We start from the raw sequence: 25,637 nt of genomic DNA on the forward strand, positions 1-25,637 counted from the left end.
AGGAGGAGGAGGAGAAGGAGTAGAGAGGCTCTGTGCCCCAGGCTGGAGTTAGAGGAGACTTTCAGGGATCTGGGGGATGCAAAGACCACAGGCTGAGAAATGTAGGTACACACGCTTACACCCCCCAGATTGGAAAAAGCTTTGACTCGTATTTTTTTTTACACAGGAATACAATGAGAAGAGGCAAAAGCAAACTCAGCAGTAGCAAGAAAACCACTCAAAACACGTACACCCAGGGTGTATAAGCCTCTTTTCCTAGAGGCCATGCAAGCTGCATGCAGTGCTGGGCTGTAACAAGAAGAAAAGAAAGTTAGGGGAGGCCTTTATGGTTGACAATTTGCATAACAAGCAGCAGGCCTCCCACATCTGCCATCTGGCCACTGCTGAGCATTATGTAAAAAACATTAAGTCATAAGGAAATTAATTTGCTGGTGGTAAATTATGTTGTATGAAACAGCGAACTACATTTTCCAGTGTCACACACTGATGACAAAATGCGCCGTGGTCTCCTGCATTTCCTTCCAAGTCATGGAAAAGCAACTACTCTTTCAGATTGCCTGTGTTTTTAGTCTTTATTATCTTCAAGCTGCATTAACTGTCCTGTCTCCAAGCTTGCGTGATGTGACCACACAATTACTCTGCTACCCTGTGCACATCCCCCAGTCTTATCCTGGGAGGTTGCTCCCCCAAAACAGCCATTTCTAGGAAGCTCCAGACTTGTGGGCCAGCAGGAAAGCTTATTCCAGTCTGGGACCTGTTCACCATTGGCTTGTACCTCTCTCAGGGGAACTGGAAGGTGGTTGGAGCCACAGCTTAATTCTGCCACTTTGCCTTTTGCAGCCGAAGGCATGTTATTGCTGTGCTGGCCGTGTGGGACGGCTGTCCTAATCCTCAGACAACTCAACTGGTGGCAATCACCCAGGAGAAAGCAAAGGGGAATCCTTAATCTGCGGATTATCTGGGGTATTAGACAGGATGATCCCGAAGCATATGAAATTCTTCAGTGCATTTTTTTCATTGCGGAACAATAGAGGAGATTTCTCTTCCCACACCACTTAGCCTATTTCTGCAATAGACTCGGCTTCGTATTCCTGTGATGTTCTCTTAAAAGGTTTCAACTGAAACTAAGGGCTGCCTGAAAGGGAACACACAGCTCTTGAGCAAGAGGCCTGCCACGCAAACATTGGAAGAGAAGCCATAGATCCACGTGCTGCTGCATGAAACTCCCAGGTGCTTTTAGAAAGTTCCAGATGTTTTCAGTCACCTAGTTCAGCACTGATGCAGCCAAGGTGACAACTTCCCAGATCCACTTACTTTTTTCATTAATTTTTATTATTTTTATATTTAACTTTTATTATTATTTTTATTTTGTTTATTTTTGTAAATGAAACTGACTTGGCTCTTCCCTTACACATTTATTTGCTTTGTAGGGAGCAAAAAGTAGCTACAGTAACCAAGAGTTAAAGAGGAAAACAGCCTTTGCCTATGAATTAGCTTTCACTGGCTCCTTTGTTCCCCAAAGGCCACAGGTTGACTGTGGGTTAGGAGGAAACACAGTAATTTGGGATTATGCATGGATAAAACAGAGTTATCCTCAGCAGCTGATGATATGTCATCATATATTACAAGCCTCTGGATATGAATTTGGACTGGGATTGTGGAGGCAAAGTTCAGCAGATCCAGCAAATAATTTGCAGTGAAAAATCATCATCTTTATTGAAGAATGTCAGCATGCAGACAGGGGAATTAGGGCAAATAAACCCTGGTGATTTATAGGTTACCACAGCAGCCAGCATTGAAGGAGGAGGCAGTAGACTGGGTTTTATCTGCTTCCCAAGATCCTGGGTTATGTGGTAAGCAGACAGAGGATATTTTTGGTGTGTCACTACTTCTTTTCCTCGAAGTGACCCCATGCTTGGGATCCATGGAACAGGACTTCCGAAACCAAAATAAGCCACAAACACGATGCTCCATAGATTACTTTTAAAAATCTTTTTAATGAAGAAATAATTCCATTCCAAAATATAGACACACAATTAAATAGTTTAATCACTTCAAAATATAACATGTCCCCAGTAGGTTCCAACACACACACACAAAACAATACTTAACAGCAATACAAAAACCCCATACAATAGCAGTTCTGTTACAATACCAATGAATATCGTGACATCTTTAGTGTCTCTGTATCTGTCTCAAGTGGTGTCAAGTACAGTAGTTTTAAAAATGTCTTACAGTTAGTAGCCTCAAGATGTAACTCTTCATACAGGTATTTTTTTTGGTTCAAAGGTAAAAATGCCCTTTTGTCTTCAGGACACAGTGGAGTGCTTGTTGTTCACAGCTCCGTCTGCTGAATTGAACCAACGTGATTACAGCAACCCGAGGTTGCAATATTTACAAGGTCTATCTACAGTAATTGCCAAGAACCAATAAGGATGGGAGAAGATGATTGAAAGTAAAGGTGGACACACTTATGATAAATTATGATGCAACAATTTGGCTCATGCATATAAGAAAATACATATTATATCACAACAAAGGCCACACACCTTTTTATGCAATTTAGTTAACATTACTACTTACAGACAACCCCTTCTCTACCTTCGCTTTGGACATTCGAGGACCCTATACATCTTCACATCCCTGTCTCCTGATTCCAAACCACTGGTTTCCCTCCAGTGACAGTAAAACCACCCAGAGTTTTGACTGCTGTGGTGGGTCATTGGCAGCTACGAAAAGGCCCACACCAGGGACCTCTTCTGTAACTCATTTAATGACCACAAACCACAACCAAAATAATATTCGACAAGCAGACAAAGACCAGCTGGGTGAAAACGCAGCCAGCTTAACAGTTGGAAAATGCTTAAAATAGATATTTGGAGAACCAAGTAAGAGGTGCTTCAACTCAGAGGTCCAGGGCATAGGGGACCCAGAGCTCTGCTGGGGATCACCTTGTTGACACCAGCCTGAGAGAAAGGCGCTTAATCCATCAATTTTTTTCCCTACTCCTAGTCTGGGAGCCCTTCCAATGGATTTATTCTATTGCATCTATTTTAAGCACAGCGATAACGAGCACGTAGACATTGAGGTGATGGGAGGGATCTATTACTCTGGGTACAGTTAAACATGACATGGGTTGGATTAGTCAGCCATTGCATGTAGCTGTGTTCTAGCTTGTTTTCTCTCTGTTCAGGAAATGCTTGCCTGGAATCCTGAGCTGACAGCAACATCTACAGCTTCACTGGAGTAGCTTTAAACATGGAGTGCTAGGCACTAGTGGAGGCTCACCCATTCCTGAGAGGAGGTTGGAGGAGGGGGCATGGGAGGGTACAGTGCCTGCCTTGCCAGGATGGCACATACCCCAGGAGCAAAGACCAGTGATTGCAAAAATGAAAAGCTTACACGGAGATATCTAGATGCCTTAGTACGCATTTGGATCTCTGAGACCAAGCCCAGATACACAAGGAGATGCGGATGAAAGATCTGCATACGCAGGAATATTATACAATATGTAAGTGAAAAATGGCAGCAGCTCTTTCATACAGATACTCATACCCTGACACACAGCGCCCAGGGAAACAGCCACGAGCTGAGAGCATGCATGCAAACAAGTGGACTTACTGGGTCAATCTCATGTCAATGCAGCAGTGCACATCCACATCACCACGAAAGCAAGGACAGCAAAACCATGTTGACCTGCTTCAGATGGGTATCTCATCACTTGCTGTAGGTGTACTGTGCTGGTGTGAAATATCTGTATGAAACACTGCTGTTTTCAGGGCTGTTAGACAGTGTCACTTCAGGTCAGCCAGATACTGGAAGCTGTAAAATTAGGGCAGTAAAATGACATCAGCGCAGAGGTGGCCCCGAGCTATCACACTGCGCTTCTCAGGGGGACTGTGCGGCCAGCACGCAACATTGCCCCTGCTCCTGCCCAGCTTCTGGTCTGGCTGCTCCTGACCTGGCTCTGATGTCTCTGCATGGCAGGGTTTTGTGCCAGACCGGTGTCACCTTTATTTCCAAGCAATACGCTGTGGGGAGGACATTCCAGCTGGTTAGTGTCAGTCCCTGCTTATGAGTATCTGTGGGTTTGCAGTCACAGCTGAGCAAACGCTCTTTAGCTAGCAGTCCCACTGCCTCGTCCAAAATGGCCAGGTAAGTCCCCATTCTCCCGAAATAACTTTATACTTGAGAAGTACTAAACTAGACAAAACTCCAATTGCCTGTCCTTTTAAAAAAATCCACCGCTTCTCTTGTGCTTTTCCCTGACGGCTATTTCTCCATCCAGCTCCGAAAGAGTCTCACTACACATTTCCAAGAGTGCATGCAGAACATCTGGTGGCTGGCTAAGGCAATACACATTCGGAAAGAAAAAGAAAACAGTTGCAAGCGCACTTTAAGCCTGTACATTTAAAGCTGAAGGCCTCGAAAATAACATAATGGGGGGTGAAGGGGAGGAGGAGAAGGGGCAGAGAGATGGAAAGAGTCGGTTGGTTGAACACATGCTTACCAAAGCTAAAACATCGATGAAACAATACCATGGAGGATTATACATAACATCAGTCAGTTCAGGGATCTTATGGCACCTGTGGTTTATAAACAGCTTTAGCAACGAGTATTTCAAAACATAGTTCACAGTTTTAAGAAGATCTGTGCTGATTTAAAAACTAGATTCTATATCATTTGAATGTCACCTTTTGTATATGATATCTATTTGGAAAAAAAATATTTACACTAACTTCTATGGCTGATTTGTTAGACTATTTTGAAAGAAACATTCCTAAGTTACACATTAGCCCTAAATTAGAGACGTTTATTATTATTATTATTATTAATTATATTATTATTTTAGTACATTTTGTATAAGTCTTAATTTAAAGACTTGCAAACAAATTGCAAATATAGTCTGGTAGTTTGTTTTTTGGGCTACTAGATATATACACTCAGGAGTATAATCATTCAGTGTTAAATGCATAATTGTAGCTTTTTATTTCTTCTGTGGAAAAAATGTACAGTGTATAGTAAACTGATCTACTCAAATCTCAAAGTATTCAGAAATCAAATTTCTATCTATAAACAGTATTGTCATTGTAAACTGAACAGCTTCAATATCATGTGCAAAGGGTTTATGTGAGTTATTAACACTGCCATCCTTTGTAACAGCAGTAGGTACGTATGTCAGTCTGTTTTCTTCACTGGTGATGAGCCATGTTACAGAAGATGTAGCTAATATAAGTTAGCTTTAAACAAAAGTCTTGTTGTCAAAAACACACATCTACAAACTACAACTCTTAGAACAAAAGTACTGTGCTACAGTCCTCAGAACTTAGTTATGTGATTTTTTTGTCAAGAGACGCTGCACCTCTTGGTTCCACTCTTCTGTGAAGTTTGCAGCTGAGTTTTCTTCATCGTCCGTCCGAAAGCAGCTCTCCTCATCATCAGTTCTCACGTAGCTCTCGTTGTCTGTCTGACTGCAGCTTGCCTGCCGAGAAATGTTTAGGGAGAGGTTTTAAAGAGTGCTGGTTTCAGATGCTGCACCCACACAGGCAGAGCAAGTAAAGCCTCTCTGCCTGCTGCTTTATTGAGAGAAAAAAGGAGGAGCTGGCCAGTTCCTGTGGTTATCTCTGAAAAAGTTAAAAATGTGAAAAAGCCATTGTGCCCAGGGGAGCCACAGGTATTTGAGTTATAAACAGAGACTGACAGGGCATGTGGATGTTGGAAACTCTTTTTACCCAGGGTGAGAAGGCAGCTGCTCCCTCTGCTGTGGGACCCTGGGCTAACTCTGCATTGACACAGATGTGCAGATGTTCCCATTTTCCCCTTACATGTTGCTCTATAAACAGGTTATTGGTAGCAAGCCCATGAATTATTCCCCTTGTGCACAGTGTTCAGCCACTCAGTTAAGAGTCACCATCATGAGCCTTCCCTCATGTTTAAACGTCTCACCCTTGATTTACCTGCCTGGGTATGTTTTACTGTGACTAAAAAGAAATGTAGTTACTTAAAAGAATGATTCTGGGTGCTACAGCCCATAAACAGCCTAATCTGCTGGCGCACCACTTTCTCCTTGGTGCTCTTCTGTACTCTGCTGAAGCATCAGTCAGTACCTTAAGTTCCTATACCAGAGGCATCAAAGTTTTAGTTGGTAATGGAAAATGCTTGATAAGTGACTGCTGCTCTTTCTCAGAAATATGTCCGGATCTACAGCCAGGTAATATTGCAAACTTCTGCTTTGGGCATATTTATTGTAAAGGTACTGTTGACAAACTTGATTCTTTCAAAGTTAAGGAGCTCATCTTTTTTCTCTTGAACTACCTCAGACAGAAAACCAATCGCATGAGATGTGATAATAACTCCGTAAAAGACCAAACCCTAATGACAAGAATCTTCTGTACTCATTTCAGACATAAAGCTGGTCTACAAGATGAGAGATGAAATGCAAATTACTTCACTAAAAAAGAGTTACATTAAAGCTGATGAATGAAGAAAGGTCAGGTAGTTTAGCTTGCTGCTTCTCCTTCCTGACACTATCTGATTGTATTAATTATTCAAACACAAATGCTTCTATCTGATTCCTTAATACCTATGTATGTCAAATGGTATGATGACCTTAATTTAGTATCTCCTTCTATCAAGCAGTTACAAAAGACCTGGCATTAACATTTTGTTGATAAATGGAAAGGAAACCCGCACTGCAAGGCTAATGAGAGGTTCAAGAAAAAACTTGAGGTACATTTTAAGTGAGTATTTTCAAAAAATCAGACATGCATCTTCACCACTTAAGTCTGCAAACTCATTTGAAAATCTTAGTAAAGGAACATTTTGCTCTTCACTGTTCAGCCAAAAACTGTAAACAAAAGGCATGCAAGAGGTCAGTTCTCAGCCGCCTGAGACTGATTTTTATTGAACTAGTTTTGGGATTATGTAAATATAGGTACATCTTGCATTTCTTGATGTATCATTATAAACCATGAGATCAACATAAGAGAGGCTTGTGAAATACTGGATGCATTAAGATGCATTTACAGTTCTGCTAAGTACTTCGGTTTGTTTCAAATTTTTTGGATAAATCACTTCTCTTTGGTGGAGTGTGGAGAGGTTATTCTACATTTTCTCAAGGCTTCTCTTTGCTCCTCAGCCAGCACTGGGATAGAGAGAATTTCATGCAAGACATAATGAGTACTAATGAACCTCAGAGCTATAAATTCATTGCAGCATTTTGGAAATGCCAGAACTAATCCCAAGTTAAGACTCTCATGTTTTGTCATGCTACAAAACTTTTCCTTGACCTTTTACGTAACTTAATCCATGGGTTATTTTCTGCTACTTATCATTCAGTGATTTTCAAAAACCATCCCTATCACTTATGTAATTTGAGAATTAAATTCACAAAACTAAAGCTGCTTCTTCCCAGTTAGCTCAGTCACAGTTCTTTTACAGCTTTTTTTACGCCTACATGCTAAGAAGAGGAGGACTTCAGGAGAAAAATAAAGATGAAACCCAAAATAGAGCTGAGTGAATGTAGCAGACATTTTTGAAAATTACTGTGCTGTCAGTCTGCTGTTATTTTCAAACGGAATAGTCCATATCATGCTGGTTTTCATGTATTTGTTCAGAAGAAAAACCAAACCAAACCAACCAACCGAAAAAACAAAACCAAAAACAAACCAAAAAGAGATGCTGAATAATTCGATTGTGCTAGTACAGTATGACTTCTGGATGCAAGCAGCTCATCTAGTGCCTCCATCCTCCTGCTTCACCACTGCATCACAGACTTAGGAGGAAGAGGCTGAAGGAACTGGGCTTGCTGAGGCAGAGGTGGCAAGGGAGGGTCACTTAGCAGTTATTTGGGGGGTAGTTACAATGGTAACAAAGCCAAAATCTTCTTGGTAGTGCTGGCGCACAAAAAAAGGACAAAAAAGACAAGCTTCATTTTGGGAGGTTCAGGATGGACATTAAGAAAAAATCCCACATGAGAAGGGTGGCACTGCAGAAGAGGGGGATGCCCAAAGAGGTGGTGAAATCTCCATCTGTGGAGGTTTTCAGCCTTTGCTAGACAAAGCCATGGCTGACATGGTCCTGTGTTGGAGCTAGACCTGCGTCAGGTGGGAGAATGGACCAGATGACCTCCCAGGGATCCAACCAATCCATGCACCTACACCTCCGTGACCTCCCCATCTCCTGGTATGAAACCCCACGCTAGGAATGAACCATGGTGTACGAGCTTTAAATGCAGTCAGTCAACTCTGACTAGCAGTTTGGGGTCCTACGGCTGAAGGGAGGCCAGGGCATGGCTGGAAAGGGGACCTCAGGCAGCGGGCACAGCAAATCTGAAACCCAGACACGCAGTCACTGTGGGCTCATAACCTGACCTGGATCCTGGGCTACAGATGCTGCGCCCCATCTTTCCCAAACGGTAAATGGCCAGGTTCATGTCACAAAGGGTTGAGAATGTCTAGTGGCCAGTGAAGCGCACACTAGCTCTAAAATCTTATTATCTTCCCAGAAAAAACAGCCATGCAGGACAGATGCATCTTCACAGCACTTAAAGGAATCATCTGTGCCCTTCAGCTTAACCAACAGCTTCACACAGCAGCACACCGGGCGGACTGGACTGGTCACACCATCTCTGGCCCACGGGTTTTATCACCTGACATTTAGCAATATTCCTCATCTCTGCTGGTAAATACGAAAACAGAATTTGGAAAAAAAGGGAAAAGGCAAGAAAAACATGAAAGTTTGCTGGAAAAACAGCAAAGTTGAATAAATAATAATTTAACAATGCACTAATATAAAAAGGTTGAAGGAATTTGTGGTTTCTGTGTTTGAAAAATTTCCACTTGTTTCAATACAAAGCATTCAGTCACTTTTGCAATGGAAATGTCACCCCTGGCTACCCGAAGCTCCAGACTCCACAATTTGTGTGATAAGGTTTAGAGGAAGTGAAAGGGTTTGGAGTACGAATGGAACTGAGTCTTCAATTTAAATTATTACGTTTTTGTCAACACAGAGAAAATATGATCACAGTACCTTTTCTGTAATAATAATGCATGTAAATGAATTAGACATGATCAGCTAAGATGTTGCTGGGCCAGCACTGAGAAAACACTGCTTTAGAAAATCTAGGAAATTGTAGGTCTCGTGGGAACAAGTTCACTGCACAAGTCAACAGCTCTTCACTGAAAATGACAACTTTTAAACCACTTTCAGAGAGGGAGGCTTTCTGCTCTCATTGGCCATCCTTGGCAAGAAAGCAACTGCATCAGGGGGATAAAGGTAAGATAATGTCCAAGTTGCACACTCACCGAATTTCAAGATCTGCCTAGAGCCTGTTGAAAACAAGCTCAAACTCAGTCTGTTACTCTATTAAAAGTGAAACAAGTGGTATTTAAATACATTTAATTTAAAAACTGAAAACATGACTATATGACTTTTTTTATACTAGTGGAATCACTCGGTGTCTTGGGAATTTGTTATACTAGATGTTATTTCAAAATCAATTATAGAGAATTGTACATAGCACCTTCAAAAACGCAAGTGCAAACAGAATGCAAAAAAACTTAATCAAATGACATCAACACCACTTGTCCATAACTGATGAATGAGGAAATAAACAAAACCCTGTGGCTAGCCCTCAGTGGCAATATCACTCATAAGAAGCTATAATAAACTGATTCTACTTTTCCCACCTTTTTTTTAAACAAGCACAAATATAATACTGTTGTGAGATAAGAATGTCTGTTGGCTTTCTACCTCATATGGCCACCTAGACAATATAATACTGACTGTATTTGTATCATCATTGATTGAATAATATTATCTTCGATGCAAAAGTCTTGATGCAACTGCCAAGCTTCAAGCAAGAACCCAACGTAAACAGCAAAAACACTTGAGACATTTCAACTGGAATGATCGATTTTGGATTTAATTTTCCAAGGCTATGAAATATTAGTACCAAATAAAATGCACAAGATACTTTAATCTTTCATATTCACAAAAGAGTGAATCTTAAGAAGACTAAGCCACGCTTATCATGTGCAGAGGTATTTATCACAATGTACCATAACAGAGTTTGTTCTTGTTGATATAGGTGAAGTGTTAAGTTCACTGATTTATGTTGCTAATTTTTATAGGGCCAGTCTTCTACAACTGGTGGGAATGTTTCAGTATTTGGTACTGGCTGAAGGGTTCCCCTGGGAGCTAAAAAGAGTTCCACTATGGAATTAACCAGAGCACAGTGCTTAAAAAAATTTATCTTTGACAGGGTTTTAAAATGTTTCAAAAGCGTCCAGGAGATCAGGTAGCAGCTCAGTCTCAGATCTCTGCTAATTTGAGACAGGATATGTATTTTCTAGAAAGTCAGGTTGTATAGCAGTATGCCTTTCCTCACATCACTAGGTTAATGCTGTGTCCTGGTAAAAGCAGAAACCTTAAATAAGATTGCCTGAGCTCTATAATTCCAATGAATAGGATTTTTTTTTCCACTTAATATTGTAAATGGTTTGTCTGAATGCTACTACCCTTTGAAGTCATAGTTATCCGGAACTGTAATTAAATTTAGCTACTTATAACATTTCCACTATATACATAGTTATACACACATACATTATTGTTGAAAGAACTTTTTCTTTTCATGTGATGTTATCTATAAGTGACGACTGCAACAAAAAAGAAGAAAACTTGTTTTTCTGGCTGTCAGTGTTTAGGAATCTCTATATGGCTCAAGTTTTTAACAAGGCTATTGAGAAAATGAATGTAACCTGAGGGGCAATGTTAGGAGAATTTTTATGAGCAGCTATTTGCTGTTTATAGTACTCTGGATATTGCTGTTTATTTGCTTTTCACATCCATTTATTCTGCTTTAGCTACTAGAGACACTGGGACAGATGCTTCAGAAACACCTAACAGCTTTTAACCCTGAAGACTGGCAGCTGCTTTCACAAGGTCCACACTTTAACATCCAAATTCTACTGTCATCACAAGTTGCAAAGCCCTTGAACCAGGGTCAAATTTTACCATTAAAATTGACATATAAATAAGGTGGTCTAGCATAAAACATGGCATACAAAATCCAGCAACACCAATTCCTGCTAAAGGTGGCGCAGACTAGTTCACTGGTTTTGCTTATGTGACCAGGACCCTGCTCCCAGCTTGAAGTGCCCATTTGACAGTAGACCTCTGGCTGCCTTTAGTTCTGGCTTTGAGGGAGAGACTCCACTTGCAGAGCAGAGTCAGACCCCTATTTTGATTTCTCCTCCCTTCCTGGCCCTGTTGCCCCATGGTTCAGTGTCACCGTGGGATGGACAGTATGGTCTCCCTGCCATCTTCGCAGCAGGGCACTGCACTCTCCCAGAAGTCAGAAATGCAGATTTTGCAGCTTCAGATGAGGCAGAAGGAAAGAAGGAAACCTGTGGTCTGCCATTTCCTGGGCAAATGTTCAGAATAACAGGCTACTTCATAAAAATAGCTGCTGTCTGTGTTCCTGAAGAAAAACACAATTGCAGAACTTGGCATTAAACTCAGTGCTGCAACTGTGAGGTTGGTATGTGTGAGGAACAACCTGAACGCGGGCCAGCAGTGAGTTTACAGACCTTCTTGCCTTATCTCCGAATTGCCAGACTCCAGCTAGCGGTTGAGTACCTTGCACTTTGGATTTGGGCATTTTAAATTTCCACGACACATCTGAGGACACCTCTCTGGTTAAGCAGCTGGTGGATTGCTTTCTTTGATGTTTGCCTGGCTCCCGTTTCACACACTAGAGTACATGTTCCAGTCTCACCAGGAATGATTGACTTCTGTTATCCTCAGAAGATTCAAGCATTCTCAGGAATTGAACTCAAGTCTCCTGAAATGTAATCTGATTCCTTATCTACTGGATAAGGTTTCTCTGTACTGGCTAACATATTTGTCATCATCTCCAGGGATGTAAAGCCAATATCCTCATTCTTACAGTCAACAAAGGAAGAAGATAAAAAAGGTGGTGGCTTAATAAGAACCGTCAGGAGTAGGACCATATTTGAAACAGAGTATTAGAAATGATTCAGAGACATTGCTAGGCATCCTAACACAGGTTAAAAGAAGAAACAGTATCTTCACATACACTTGGGCAGCACAAGATGCACTGCAACTGAAATACACACTGTAAGGATTAATTCCCAACATGCTTCTAAATTATAATGATACTTACTTGAGAGGAGAGAGAGAAGGATATTGCACTCAACTTTGCAAACTGACCTGTAGATAACAAAGGATAGAAAACAAGAAGATGACAAATTAAGCCAGTGAGCAGCCAGTGGATTATTCTGAAGAAAGCCATGCATGAGCCTAGAAATAAAGGGAGCAATTACGGACCCAGAAAATAAACCCAGTGAAAAGTGCCTTACACAACACATCTAGAAAAGGACTGTAACAAGAACACAACCAGTAGCAGATGTGGGAGGATAAGCACTGTTAGCATTTACATGTGTGTATTAGGTGTGTTTTTTTTCTGGTACAGATATTTGTTATTTACAACATGCTGCAAAAAAAAAAAAAAAGAGAGAGAGAGAAAGAAGCCTCCTTTGAGGTTCCCTGTCCCAGATTTCCTTGGGTATCTTGGGTTTTCTGCTCATAGTTTAATACTAATTTAGAATTTAGTTTCAAAATCTTGCTTGGAGACAAGGTGACACAAAATAACGAGAGTGGGTTTTGACCAACAGTCTTCCATGCTACACTATATCTACATGATTTTCTAGATGTGTTGCTTTTACACAAAGTGAGACATTTATTAACATAAAAATGGTTACCATACTGTGACTGAGGTTACCATTCTCTAACTTCAGTAGGAGTTCCTCCTCAGAGATTTTTTCAGCTGACAATTGCATTATGATATCTGCAGCCACTAGCTTTTTTTTTTTGGCTATCCAGATGAATGCAGTGTACGTGTGAGTACAAATAGTAAACCAGCCTGTAATAAATCCCAGCGGTTGGATAATAGCTGATCTGGCCACTGTTCAGATGGATATCCTAAACAGAAATTTCCCCATTACTCTCTGTTGTTGCATGTAGAAAGTTGTATCTTTATCTTTTGAGACTAGTCAGTGATACTAGCAGAAGAAGGAAGAGATTAGCAAACCACCAAAAATTAACTACAAAGTGCAGAGAACCAGCCATAGCCAAAGCACATGTCTCAGGATCAATATGTGACACTATCCAACCAACTCCTAATTATCCTAGTGGTGTCTTCCAACTTAAACCTATTCTTGGTTGCTTTAAACCCATTCCATAATAGAAAGGGCATCAGCCATACTGGGAAGGACTTATCACACGTTGCATGCCTTGGGTCTGTGGTTATCAACTAAAAATAGTTTCCACTTACAAGTCACTACTGTAAAATTATTGCCTGATAGGAGCTGACAATCTCACAGACAGTAAAGTACATAAGGAAATTTATTTTGGAAAAATGCTAATGCTGATGAACAAAATTTGTCTAGAACAAGGACTTCCTGTTTCCTCAGTGAATAAATTTTTGAAAGAAAAAAGCCTTTCTCTCTTTCCGGTGTGTTTTTTTTTCCCAGTGGAAACCAATCACATAAAACAATGGGGAACAAAGTTCACCTGGGTGTTGTCTTGGCTGACCTAAATTCAAAGGAGTTTTATTGTGACGTCAATAGGGAGATTTCCTCCCCTTCCTCTGGGAATGCTGTCAGTAGAAGAGCTCTATTTTGACTGAAGCAAGAGTAACACCCAGTTCTACTGAGGGACTTGCATAACTTCTACTGCATGATGAATGCCCTCATTTTGCAGTGCACACACATACTCAGTTTTGTGCATGTAAAATATTCTGTTGTAACTTGTGAAACTCATGGAACACTGTTGCCATATATTGCACTTCCATAATGTAAACAAAGTACAGTCAAATTTGTCTATCATTCCTTTTGGACAAAATGGAATTCTTACCAGCAATAATAACAAATATTATTTGATGCTTGACAGCTGTCACTACTGAGGCACTTCTTTTTTGTATCTGACAATTACTCTCCATTACTTCAGCAGCAGCTGCTCATCCTGTTCGAAAGTTTAAAGGCTGTCATTTTTGCCATCTCCTATCTTAGATGAAAAATTGTGACCAATAAACCCGTGTTGCCCACTGTTGCCTTAGTAGACAGCCCACAACAATTCTGTTCCTGTCATCATGTCCTTAAAGACCTTTGCAATGAAATGACTTTTGGTGGGCTACAGGGGCATGAAGCAGATCTAGGTAAACAACAAAAAAAGATATATCAACCTCAAAAACACCTGCAATTTTTATGAGTCTATGAACTTTCACAAGACTAATTTATCTTAGCAGCTTTACAGAAAAGAAGACCAAAAGAGCAGCCATTCTTCATTAGATCACAAGCCTGTCAGTCCCAGATTCTTGTCTCCAAAGTGACTGGCAGTGAACACTACAGGAAAACTACCAGAAAAAAAGGCCAGATTTTGTCAGCTCCCAGCAATCAGCAGTTTGAAGAATTCCTGCCCAGAATGTGCTTTTAAACCTCATTTCCATACACCTGACCTTCTCAGTACATGTTTAATCCTTCTTTTTTAGCCCATTTACACTTTTGGTCTCTGTTATATTCTGTAGCGATGAGTTACAAATTTTATTTGATCACCATATGAGATGATAGTTATTTTTGCTTGCCTCAGCTCTGCTCCCACATAACTGAGCTGGTTGTGCCCTCCTACTGACATTACTACCAACATCGTGAGAAGTAGTTGATTTTATATGAGGATGATCCAAGCCAGAATAACTTAAAATACTGGTGATAGTCCATTACACCAGAAAGAAGTGGAGACTGTTACACAGACAGGACAGGGTATCTACAGAATTCCAGCTCCCCCTGGCAAATTTGCTTTACTCAGACTCTTAAACAAATGCCGTTTGAAAACTTCTTCTGGGGGTGTTTAATGACAAGTCTCCTATACCAGGTGCTTGTTGAATACTTAGTCTTCTGGGACACAATTCATTTCACACCTTTTCCTCCCCTTCCAGATTCTGACAATGACAATAACACACAGACTGCACTTGAGCTTCAGTTCACAATGGAAAAAACATTCTGAATGTTTTTGGCTACTGGAGAAAAAAAAAATCTAAATATTACAGGAACTCAGCTTGACACCACCAACCAGTCTCTGTGGTATGGTGGAATGAGGTCTGAGTGACTTGTTAGGCGCTGGCAGAGGACAAGAAGCTCAGGGCCAATTCTGTTGCACCTCCTGCCCTGGTAAGCTTATGGGCTAGTGTTGTGTGCCTCAGGCAGTGTAGTCTTCCTGGATACACACAAAGGCATGAGTGTCTGTGGAAGAGAACAACAGCAGGTTTTGGAATGTGGCTGCTCTAGTAACTGAGAAGAGAACACACCCCAGAGCTCAGGAGAGGTTAAGAAGGGCACTGGGCAGGTATGGTGCATTATTGTTTCTCACTCATGGAGATTTATGGGCAGCTGGTGTCCTTATCCCACCTGGTATGCCTCATCCTGCAGCTTCTGCTTCAGGTACTCCTCCATTTTCAGTTCGTTCTCCAGCTGTCGGACAGAGTCGTTTTCATAATTTTCATCATCTGCTCTGACATAGGGGTCTCCATCTTCTGTAACCCTAAAGACAATTATTAATAAATAGCCTCCTGAGATGAATGACATTCAGAGTCAATAACACTTCTCTTCTTTGTAAGCTATGAGGAGAGCGGGATACTTTTAGTCACACCACATGCTCCATTGGTTAGTGTTTTCCTGGCAGTGGAAAAACACTTCTGCTATTTCCCCTCTCCACTGGTCTGGTATTGATGATGTAGACCAAAGACCATACTCTGCTGAAGGCATTTCGGGAGTACAGTCCTACAGAAATGAGTAAGAAAAGTTCTCAACAACTTGATACAAAGAGGTTGAACTAAAAATAACTGTAAATATGCCTACTGTCTTTGATAGGAAGATTCAGGTTCTAAAAATAAATGTTTGTTGATCAACTGAATTGATCAATAAAAAGCATTGTCTTTTCCATTTAAAAAACTCTATTTTTCCAGTGGACTTCAACAGGCTCCTCTGTCTGGATCAGCATGGAACAAGACTGCAGGGCACATGAGGGAGCACAGCTGTCCCACAGCCTCCTGGTGCCCGAGTGTGCCAGGCTGGATGTGACACCTTGTTCCGGAAGGCAATGCTAGTCTTGGCCATTATTGTTTACAGCGCTCGCTACCATCTAACCATGATGCTGTCCTCGCTTGGATTTACGCATTTTCTTTGGTAATCAAATATAGTTGAGAGGAAGAGAAAATACTACATGCTGCATATTGTTTTCAATGAAAATAATAAGGTTAAGGTGGCGAATTGAGCAGGTACCCACATGTCACTGCGGAGGGAGCCGGTGGCAGCAGCGCTGTGGACGTACCCTGGCTTCCGGGCATGGATCTGCGCCAGGAAAGCCTTCTCGGACGTGGGGGATGGAACGAGGTCATCAAAGTGAGTCCGACCAAATTCAGAATCCACATTGCTTTCTGTCTCGCTGCCCACTTCTGTGAAGCAAAAGGAAACACATGGTTCCATTTAACTTTCACAAGAGTAAGTATACTTGCCTATTTGCCACCTCCTCATAGCGAATAACTGTATATTATTCTACATATATCTGCAGAGCTGACAGTTTTCTTCTTGTGCTAAGCCAGAATAGTGAAGCTTTTGTTTGTCTGGGCTACTAGGTAGGATGTTTTTATAAGAAGACTACAGACTGCACATTACAACGGGTCCTATATGTTCCATACTGAACGAACTTTCTAAAGAGTGAAATCTCATTACATGTAGAAGCACAAGCTTCTCATAGCTTTTCAGCGTATCCAGCTGCACCTCTACATCCATGGCTTTCAGAACTGCTGTATTCCTGAAGCTGTTATTTAGGCTTTTTTTTTTTTTTCTTCTAAAAGCATTAAAAGCTTTGAAGATACATTACGCTATTTTTTTGTTGGTTCATATTTTCCTACCTCCTATTTTTTCAAATATGTGGGAAATGTCAATGTGGAGAGTATCCACCCTCATTAGCCATACTCACCAGAATTTAGTTCTTTTACCAAAGAAGACATGGTGTTGGTGATTGAATCTGCTGCCACCAGCAAATCATTTCTCAAGTTTCGTCTTGCACCTGAAACAAGAGACAGACAAAACACAGTGTTAATATTCTTCACCAGACACATGTTTTCCTGTTGAAAACAGTTCTAACCCTGCTGAAAGCTGCCATTGTGATACTTCAGGGTATCAAAGTCCTCACGAGGGACACGTGCAGAGGAGTCCTCAGCAGAATGGCCTCATTTACTTTTGCTGCATGCAGGAGCAGAAGCCTGCTCTCATGCTTCATTTAATCACAATGCCAGATATGTGGAGATTATTCATTGCCATCCAGCTTGCATTTGTGTGGTGACACCAGCAGACCAGGCCTGGAAGATTAAATCCAGCGTGAACTCATTTAATATGCCTGTGGGGGAGGAGGGGAGAAATGAAGTGTTTTCTCTAAGTTCCCACAGCTCTGTTTAATGACACCATTATTGCCAGGTATTTGCCAGATAATTATGGCAAGTGTTGAAGAAACATACTTGACCTCATCAAGACTGATATGGATTTTTCTTCTCCACTCCCTCTCAGCCTCTCCTGTAGATCAAGGACTTTTTTGTATATTCCATAATTTACTTTCTCTTTTTTGTTGTTGTTGTTGTTAATAAAAGAAACACTATTGCCTCTCTAAACAGCCCCAGGCAGTTCTTTCTAATAATGGATATAGAAGTGCTTCCCTGCTGAACGTGGCAATATTCTCTTAACCATCAATCATGAAATATTCTTGGGAGCTGCATGAAACACTCCTTCGCCAGAAGCAGGCTGTGGGTAACGTGCTTAACTCCTCCAAATCCCAAACATAGCTCCTATTGTAGCTGAATAATCAATATATCCCAGAGAATCTTTGATCTTCCAGACTGGATTATTCAGAGGATTTGGCAGGATTTGACTATTCTAGATTCTTTAAAACTACCTGAATGTAAAACAATATATTTAAAAACATTTCCAGAGTTTAAAAGAGTTTTTTTTATACATCCATTAGCAAATTGTTACTGGAATGCAAATTGAAGTAGCTAATCTCTCTCTTACATACACACACAAAGACTCAGACAACTACTCCCTCTCTAAAGTTGTCTCCATTTTGTATCTCTGAACTATTGCAAACATCATGAAAGATGAAAAAAAACCCAAACCAAACACATGAGAAACAGTGCTTTAACCACAACTTATCTGCATTAGGCAGATCTCTGTTGGTGCAGCCCAGAACCGAGACGCAATCTCTCAGCCCACCCCCCCACTCACAAATTTGTATGTCACGATGTGACAGAGCGGCTGGCTTCAAGTTCTTTTGGTTTGACCTTCCCATCTAGAGAATATGGTAAATAATGACATAAAGCTAGATATTTATCAAATGCATCCATTTTTAAATGTGATCACTTGCCCTTTTATATTGCTTTTTCCTTTGAATAGAACACATTTATATACTTAAAAAGCATTTGCCTGAGGCAGCCTGAGTATTATTTATGGTTATTTTATTGTAGCCACTACATTATTTCTTATTCTTAGCTCTGGAAGAAACTGTCTTGTAACAGCATAGGGTTTAGTGGTCCATATTTTTTGCCTGTCTCAATTTTTTTCACAGTATAAAGGAAAAGATATCTGGTCTGTTTCCTTTGCCACAGAAAATGAGGTATGCAGCAACCTGGTATATTTGGACTAGGAATTATGCCTTAGTAAGACATGTTCAATACATGAATTAACTAGCATTTTAGTAGAAAGTTCTTGATTGCATTATAGATACAACCTCCCCATGCAAATCAAGGGGAAGTGTGCATGAGATTGAACCGGGCTTTTGAGAACAAACGCTTCCAGTGTGGCAGAGGAACTTCAGAGCTCCACTTACATTTGGTTTGTACTTCTGAAACAGGGCAAACATTTATTAAAATGAAAGAACTGCAGTGACGTAAATACTTCAGGACAGAGCAGATTAGAAAAAGGAGGAGTATTTTTTCATTCAGATCACAGAGACTATTTACTGAGTATTCAACATAATTGTTTAATCTGAGGCCTTAGAAATTCAAACCAGTCTAAAATTTGTTGTTACTTGAGAAGACAGTGGAAAGAGGAATGAGCAACATGGTGCAGCCGATGGCAGTTTTCTGGCAAAGCAAAGGAAGGGTTCACCTAGACTTCTTGCCTTGATTCCTGTCTAGCCTAGGTGGATCCTTCCCAGAGGCCCAAAGCAAAAGGACAATGGACAACAGTCACAAGATGCATCAAGGGATGTTCCAGTCAGATACACGGACAAAAAATTACACAATACGCATGGTCAAACACTGGAACAGAGGTTGTGGAAACTGCACACTGGGAGCCAACCAGAGCTCAACTGGCTAATGTCCTGAATGATCACCTTGAAGCTGGCTTTCTTGGAGCAGGAGGACATGGTGACTCACAAGAGCCCTTTCCGCCCAAACTAATTCTGTGATTGTATTATCTATTCCTACCAAAGTCTTTATTTAAAACCAAACACACTGACGTCTTGCTGAAGCCAATAGCAATTCTTCTTCTCGGTAACAGAGTACTGATAACTGGTCAGACCATCCTGCATCAAAATTCCCTCTTACCACAACATCCATTAATTGGCATAATTGTCCAGTTTCTGCTTACCTGCTCACTTTGACAGCAAAGACTGGTGGCTGACAAAGTTGATTTTCAACAGTCAAACATAGTTTTTGCAGCTTTTTTTTGGTTTGTTTTGTTTCATTGCATGCAACTCAGAAGGTTCAAGGTCATTTAGTCATTAACCACAAGAAATAAAGATTCTTCAAACAATTTCCGAGTACCTCAGACAAGCTACTAATGAGACTTACTCTGTGCAAAGGCTTCCTGCACATCTCCTCCCACCCCAGTCAGGGAGTCCTGGGGTGCGTGGGTTGGGGTAGAGCAGGCAGAGGCAGACCTGATGGGCATTGGAATCGGTCGACTGATAGTGTGGCTGGGTGAGGAACGTGGAGAACCTGCTCCTTGGGTCTGCAAAACAATCACAAGGGGTTAAACAGGTCTTTGTAAAAGCCCTTGCCTGCAGTCCTTGTTACCCATCCCTCAGCTTAAAGGCATCATGCTGTTTGTAGATCAGTTGGGTAATGTTAATTTTGCTACAAGAAATATACTGAAGTCGGTTGTTAGTGGACAGCAAGGCTTCTGTGCAACAAAATAGTAAGTAGGAAAATATGAGTCAAGATCTGACTTCCTTTAAGCATGGGAAAATGTCAGTCAGCTAAATTAAAAAAAAAAAGTCCAAGTTAATAAGCACCAAAGTATAGACCTTCTCTCTGCCCTCTTTTCTCTCTCACCTCCCCCCCTCTAGTTCGCCTGCATGTTTGATAAAACATAACCCATTCAGGTTGCGAGAAGGGGAAAGATGCTGGCACTGAGGTTGCTTTTGGTGGGGGCACGGGACTGAAACAGCCTCTTTCATCCGAGCGCTGCTGTGAGAGCCGGTCACAGCCCTGCCTCCGCCTCCCTGCAGGAGAAGTTCACAGCACACGCAACCTCTCAGTCACATAAAGGCTGACACTCGCAATAAATAAAATAGCTTTACGCTTTTTTACTCAGAGCTGGAGAACTATTTTGAGCCGCTATTAAATCACACATTATTAAATTGTTCGTTCTACAGGATACACTCGGGCACTCCCAAAACATGGTGGGGATAGGGCAATATAAATTCCTGCTACAGGTTCAGCTGTTGGAAGCGAAAATGTTTTAACACCAGTCATATAAAATGTCATGCTGTTAGCACCTCACAGTTAGTATCACTTAGCTGAATATTCAAGCAGACTTTACAAAATAGTAATTTTTACAAATGCAGCTGGGTGAGTGACACCAAAACACACAGGGCACTTTGCCTTGACTATTTCAAACCCTCTGGGAATGTGCATTCACATAAGGAAAAACCAGTGCTGGAGCCCACACTAAACTGCATGGTGCTTTTGACTCAAAACCTGTGTTTGGTAGATGCCAAGGATGGATGGAGCTGGCTTGAGTGCTGTTAAAGGGGAACGGCAACACACACGCCTGTTTTTTTACAGTGAAAAGTAACCTGAAGATCTGCGTTTCCCTCACTCTGTCTTTGTATCGAGAATTCAGGAGGATTTCTTAACTCGTCCTATGGTATTTATTTTGATTCCTGCAGTGGCTGCCACTGAAGCCCTGATACAGTTTGGCAAATATGTACTAAAAAAGACAATAGCAGACCATTGCAGGAGGAGTGCAGCATTGCCCTTGAGATTTTTATACATTCCTGCTCTGAACCACAAATATAGCTTAGAATTCTAAGCTATTTGTTCTTCTCTCCTATCACCCCTTTCTAAGAGACATTATCACCAGAGAGACATCAAGGGCAAATTAAGTTTATGAAGAATAAGCACATTACTGATGGGAGAATGGAGGATTTAATACTCATAATTTCTTTAATGATCAGGTTTAGAACATTTAAATGATGGATGAAAGGGAAGTCAAATATGTAAAGGGCAGATGCTCTCCTGTTTCTGGAACTGCCTGTCTCCACTCCAGCAGAAATGCAGATCTCTGGTTCTCTAGAGGCACAGAGCAACCTGGAGATGCTTCAAGGTCCTTGGAGGTCACACCTCCTGCACATGAGGCAGGGGATCTGGGATCTACAGATATCTCCTTTCACGCCCTGATGGGGCAAGTTTCATCTTCTGTGAAACAAATTTTCAAAAGAACTTCTGGTTCCCAGCTCCTTTTTTCACTTGCCCTTTTTCCTCAGCTCCCCTTCACCTCTGATCTTGGCTTGGGGGAACACCAACAACACTGGGAACTTCCAGAGAAGATGAGAACAAAATGGACAAAATTTGCTTCCTATAGTCAAGTCATGTTCAAGGAATGAACTTCAGAATAGGCATTCAATTTACTAAAAATAACAGATGCCTGCCAGTACTCCTTTGCTGAATTTTCCCACAGAGAAATGTAAAAGCTGCTGTGCACCAGCGCTTACCCTTGTGTCTGCTTTGCAGCTATGACTGAGATCTTGTGTTTATGGCAAACAGTGCTCTCTTATCTGTAGCTTTCAGTGCTAGAAGAAACTGTTTGGGAAGCACAAGGAGATGAAGCACTTGGAGAATTCAGTCCAGCAAGAACTCCTCTCTTTTTTATACTATCAGAGCAATATCAGACAGAACTAATGAACAGCAAGTTGAAATAGGAGGATATTAGAGAATGACTGATTTCAGAGAGGCGAACACTTTATTATACAGGGTGTTTCAAAAAGATGGACCCAATTTCAATTCCAATTTTGTTGAAATTGGGTCCATCTTTTTGAAAGACTCTGTATTTTATTCATCCAGATCCACCTCAGCCCAAGTTTGTGGGAATGGAGTGCTATTAGGATTGCATTCCTGCTTGGTGGTTATCAGGAGGAATGTGGTTTTCACAGGCTAGTGCTAATGGCCTGAAACCTGCTAAGATAATCAGTAGCGACTTCCTGGTAATCTCAGCAAAGAAATGGAGCACCGAACTGCTCCCAAACCTCGGCAGCCCCACTGGTTGAGAACAGGGGAGTTACCGCAGCCACCACGGACACATGCGTGGCTTCAGCTTTTGTACTGTATTTGGTTGCAGCTACCAATGTTCTCATGCCTCTTAGGAAAACTTCATGTATTTTGTTTCATGCACCGTCCCTAGTCAACCCATTATGAGTTTTAAGTTAACCCTTTCTAGACAAGAAAAGACTTCCCACTATCAACTTAAAATAAAACGCTTGAAATGAACGCTGGCTTTAGAAGAGCTTTAGCCCACTGCTCCCTCTGCCGAACTCAGCTGGGATGGCAATACAGGAAAGTTAGCCTCATCAAACCACACGGATGTGAAGAACTCATTATCCTTTCCCAAGCAAGGGCAGGAGAGAAATAGAAAGTTCATAAGCATTAGATGAATTGCCAGGCTGCTCATTCCAACTGAATTCGTCCAGAAATTAATTTAACCCTGTTTCTCTCAACAGATCATGAAATGGCACAGTGTAATGGGCATCATTTCATGGAAACTGTGAGAGTAATTCCTGAGCGTTACCATCTGGTATTCAGTGAGGTTACTACTCTCAGAAGAAAAAAATCTTATCTCATAATAACCTGAAAATGTGCTTTCACTTACACTGTCCAGTTAACATTTCATACGGTAGGGAAACTCTTTATCACATTGGAAACTTCTCTTTTGTGAATGGAAGATCTTTTAATACAGTTATGCAGAACAATAAAGATGGCCCTTATACAGAGGCAATGTCTGGTCACTTTTTTTTTTTGGTACAACAGATTGATTAAATTGAAATTAGCCAGAATGTTAGTTTTATGAAGGTGAGCATTACCCAAAAACTCTGCATGCTCTACCATAGACAGAACACATCAGACTTGTGGTGGTACTTCTGCTGATGAAAGCAAGATGAAGTGTATTTTGTTAAAATGAAATATTTTTATTGGACTCATAAATCAGACTGCTGTGTGAAAAGTGCTTCTTTTTAGCCCAATATCTTTCAAGGATCCATTTCAATCCTAAAAAGTTCTAAACCGATTAAATCTTCTAAAATTTATCATTAGTAATATAAACACTTGCCCTCTAATTCTAGGTTGCAGAAGGCATTTAGCAACTACATTATTTTCCTGAAGACTCATGGGACAGTTAGTATAAGTGCCAACTTTAGAAGATGTGCACATGCCCTGACTTTTTCTGGATAAAGTGGGCTTTCAAACGCATTGTCCTGGTCTGACTAAAACTCAGTTATATTTTTCTTAAGGTTCCAAAATTCTCATTACATTTTCAAAATGTTACCTATGGTAGAAATATTACTTAATTCATCTTCTAGGTTGGTTTCACTACATTTGAGTGGTGGTTTCCATATCTAACGTGCTCTTATTTAGAGGAGTATGAAAATAGATCAAGACTCCCTGTAGACAGGACTCACTTTCTAGAGGGCGAAGATGTTTAGTTTAGAAAATTGCTCCAAGATACTTCAAAACAATGTGTGAAAGAATTGCAAAATATTATTTTGGTCAAAAGAAAACAGATACATTTCAAGCAAGGGAATTAAAATAAATCACAGGAACACAATCACATTCAGGAGTTAGTGAGGCCTCCAATAGGAGGTAACTTACTACCTGTTTCAGTTCTTCTTCCTGAAGAAAAAGAGGATCAGCACCAGAGATTAGCCAGGATGTAAGTGAAGAACAGAAAACAAAGCCAGATTTGTACTATGAGGTTAAAGCTATAGTTGAGATAGTTGAAGCTATGTGAATAGGCTATGGTTCCTCCTCTGCACCCTTTGAAACACCAGAACAGCACAAAGCGTGCAGAAAGCTACTGTCATTTCCTACCCTAAATTCTCTTTGTCCAGACAATGCAATGCGAGCAGGCTGCCCTGACTGCTACTTGTAGCACTGCAGCACTTCATAGGTAGAGTGAAAAGTATCCTGTCTACTCCCAGCCCCACAAAATCTGCTGGCTACTCCCTGGGCTCTGCTCCTCAAGATGCCACCAATTCCTGCACTGCGGCTGCAGAAGTCTGTGCCTGAGAAGCTGCAAATGACATAAGGGGTCAAACTCATCCTTTGATGCAAATACATGTTGCTAAATGGATTTCAGCAAAATTCTTTCTGCTTTTATCAGATTTGGCTCAAGTTGGGCTGAATTTCCATGCACTCATTTTATCTGGCATGGCCAACAAAAAACCAAACTCTTATGCTATTCAGAACACTTTCTCCCAATGTGAATTTCTGGCATCACCTGTCCTGAGGCACATCAGGTTGAAATAGGGCTGGATTCTGCAAATAAAACACATTTTCCATCTTACCATAGTTTGTCTTAAAAATGCACATGCTTTTTGATACCTTCATTTTTGATTGAGATCCTTTGTTGAGGCATATTTCATCTGTTTATCTGTTATTTATGTATTTTTGAAAATGACCAAGTGTTTTTCAGAAAGTGTTTCTAAGATCACAGAGTTAGGTGTGGTTGTCAAATGGCACGTATGACAGAACTAGCAACTGAACGGGCAAAGTTAAAGGAACTAGTAAAAGCAATTTTGTATACTGTCAGCTACAGTAGATAACAGTATACAGGGCTGAGTTCTTTTTCTCACAATTATTAGTTATCTGGTTCTACATGTCATCTTGTTTCTTTTCACAGAATCACAGAATCTCTTGTTCTTTTGTTTTGTATTTGATGTCCTCAACAGAGAAAACTCCAAAACCAGCTGAAACTGGACTAAAAATATGTTTTCTGTTTGGACGTTGTTGAATGGCCAATGCAGAGATTGCTAGCCTGAAATCCAGAGATGTGGCCAAATCCTTCTGCAAGAGCAAAGCAGGACTGTACTGCATTATGCTGCAATATTACTGAAAGGATTGTATTAATTCCTCAGTAGTTAAAATCATAGAATGGTTTGGGTTGGAAAGGACCTTCAAAGGTCATCTAGTCCAACTCCCTGCAATGAGCAGGGACATCTTCAACTAGACCAGGTTGCTCAGAGCCCCGTCCAGCCTGGCCTGGAATGTCTTCAGGGATGGGGCATCTACC

The 25,637-nt window shown here is 40.9% G+C and overlaps 1 protein-coding gene across 14 annotated transcripts in view; it reads right to left on the reverse strand.

The window, feature by feature from the left end:
- Positions 1-1,977: 1,977 nt before the first annotated feature.
- DTNA (dystrobrevin alpha) overlaps positions 1,978-25,637 on the reverse strand; it is a 231,034-nt gene continuing 207,374 nt past the window's right edge. For 7 of the 14 annotated variants that reach the window (XM_071804146.1, XM_071804154.1, XM_065830279.2 and 4 more), the window contains 6 exons: positions 24,221-24,238; positions 19,925-20,084; positions 17,059-17,148; positions 16,363-16,531; positions 15,486-15,618; positions 1,978-5,482 (listed from right to left, as the gene is read on the reverse strand). In XM_071804146.1, the coding sequence (XP_071660247.1) occupies positions 5,327-5,482; positions 15,486-15,618; positions 16,363-16,531; positions 17,059-17,148; positions 19,925-20,084; positions 24,221-24,238 (726 nt within the window). In that variant the 3' untranslated portion in view covers positions 1,978-5,326. The remainder of the gene's footprint in view (positions 5,483-15,485; positions 15,619-16,362; positions 16,532-17,058; positions 17,149-19,924; positions 20,085-24,220; positions 24,239-25,637) is intronic. The other 7 variants (XM_071804144.1, XM_071804149.1, XM_071804151.1 and 4 more) reach the window with 1 other exon arrangement.

Source organism: Patagioenas fasciata, chromosome 2, assembly GCF_037038585.1.
Source record: "Patagioenas fasciata isolate bPatFas1 chromosome 2, bPatFas1.hap1, whole genome shotgun sequence".
NCBI lineage: Eukaryota > Metazoa > Chordata > Aves > Columbiformes > Columbidae > Patagioenas > Patagioenas fasciata.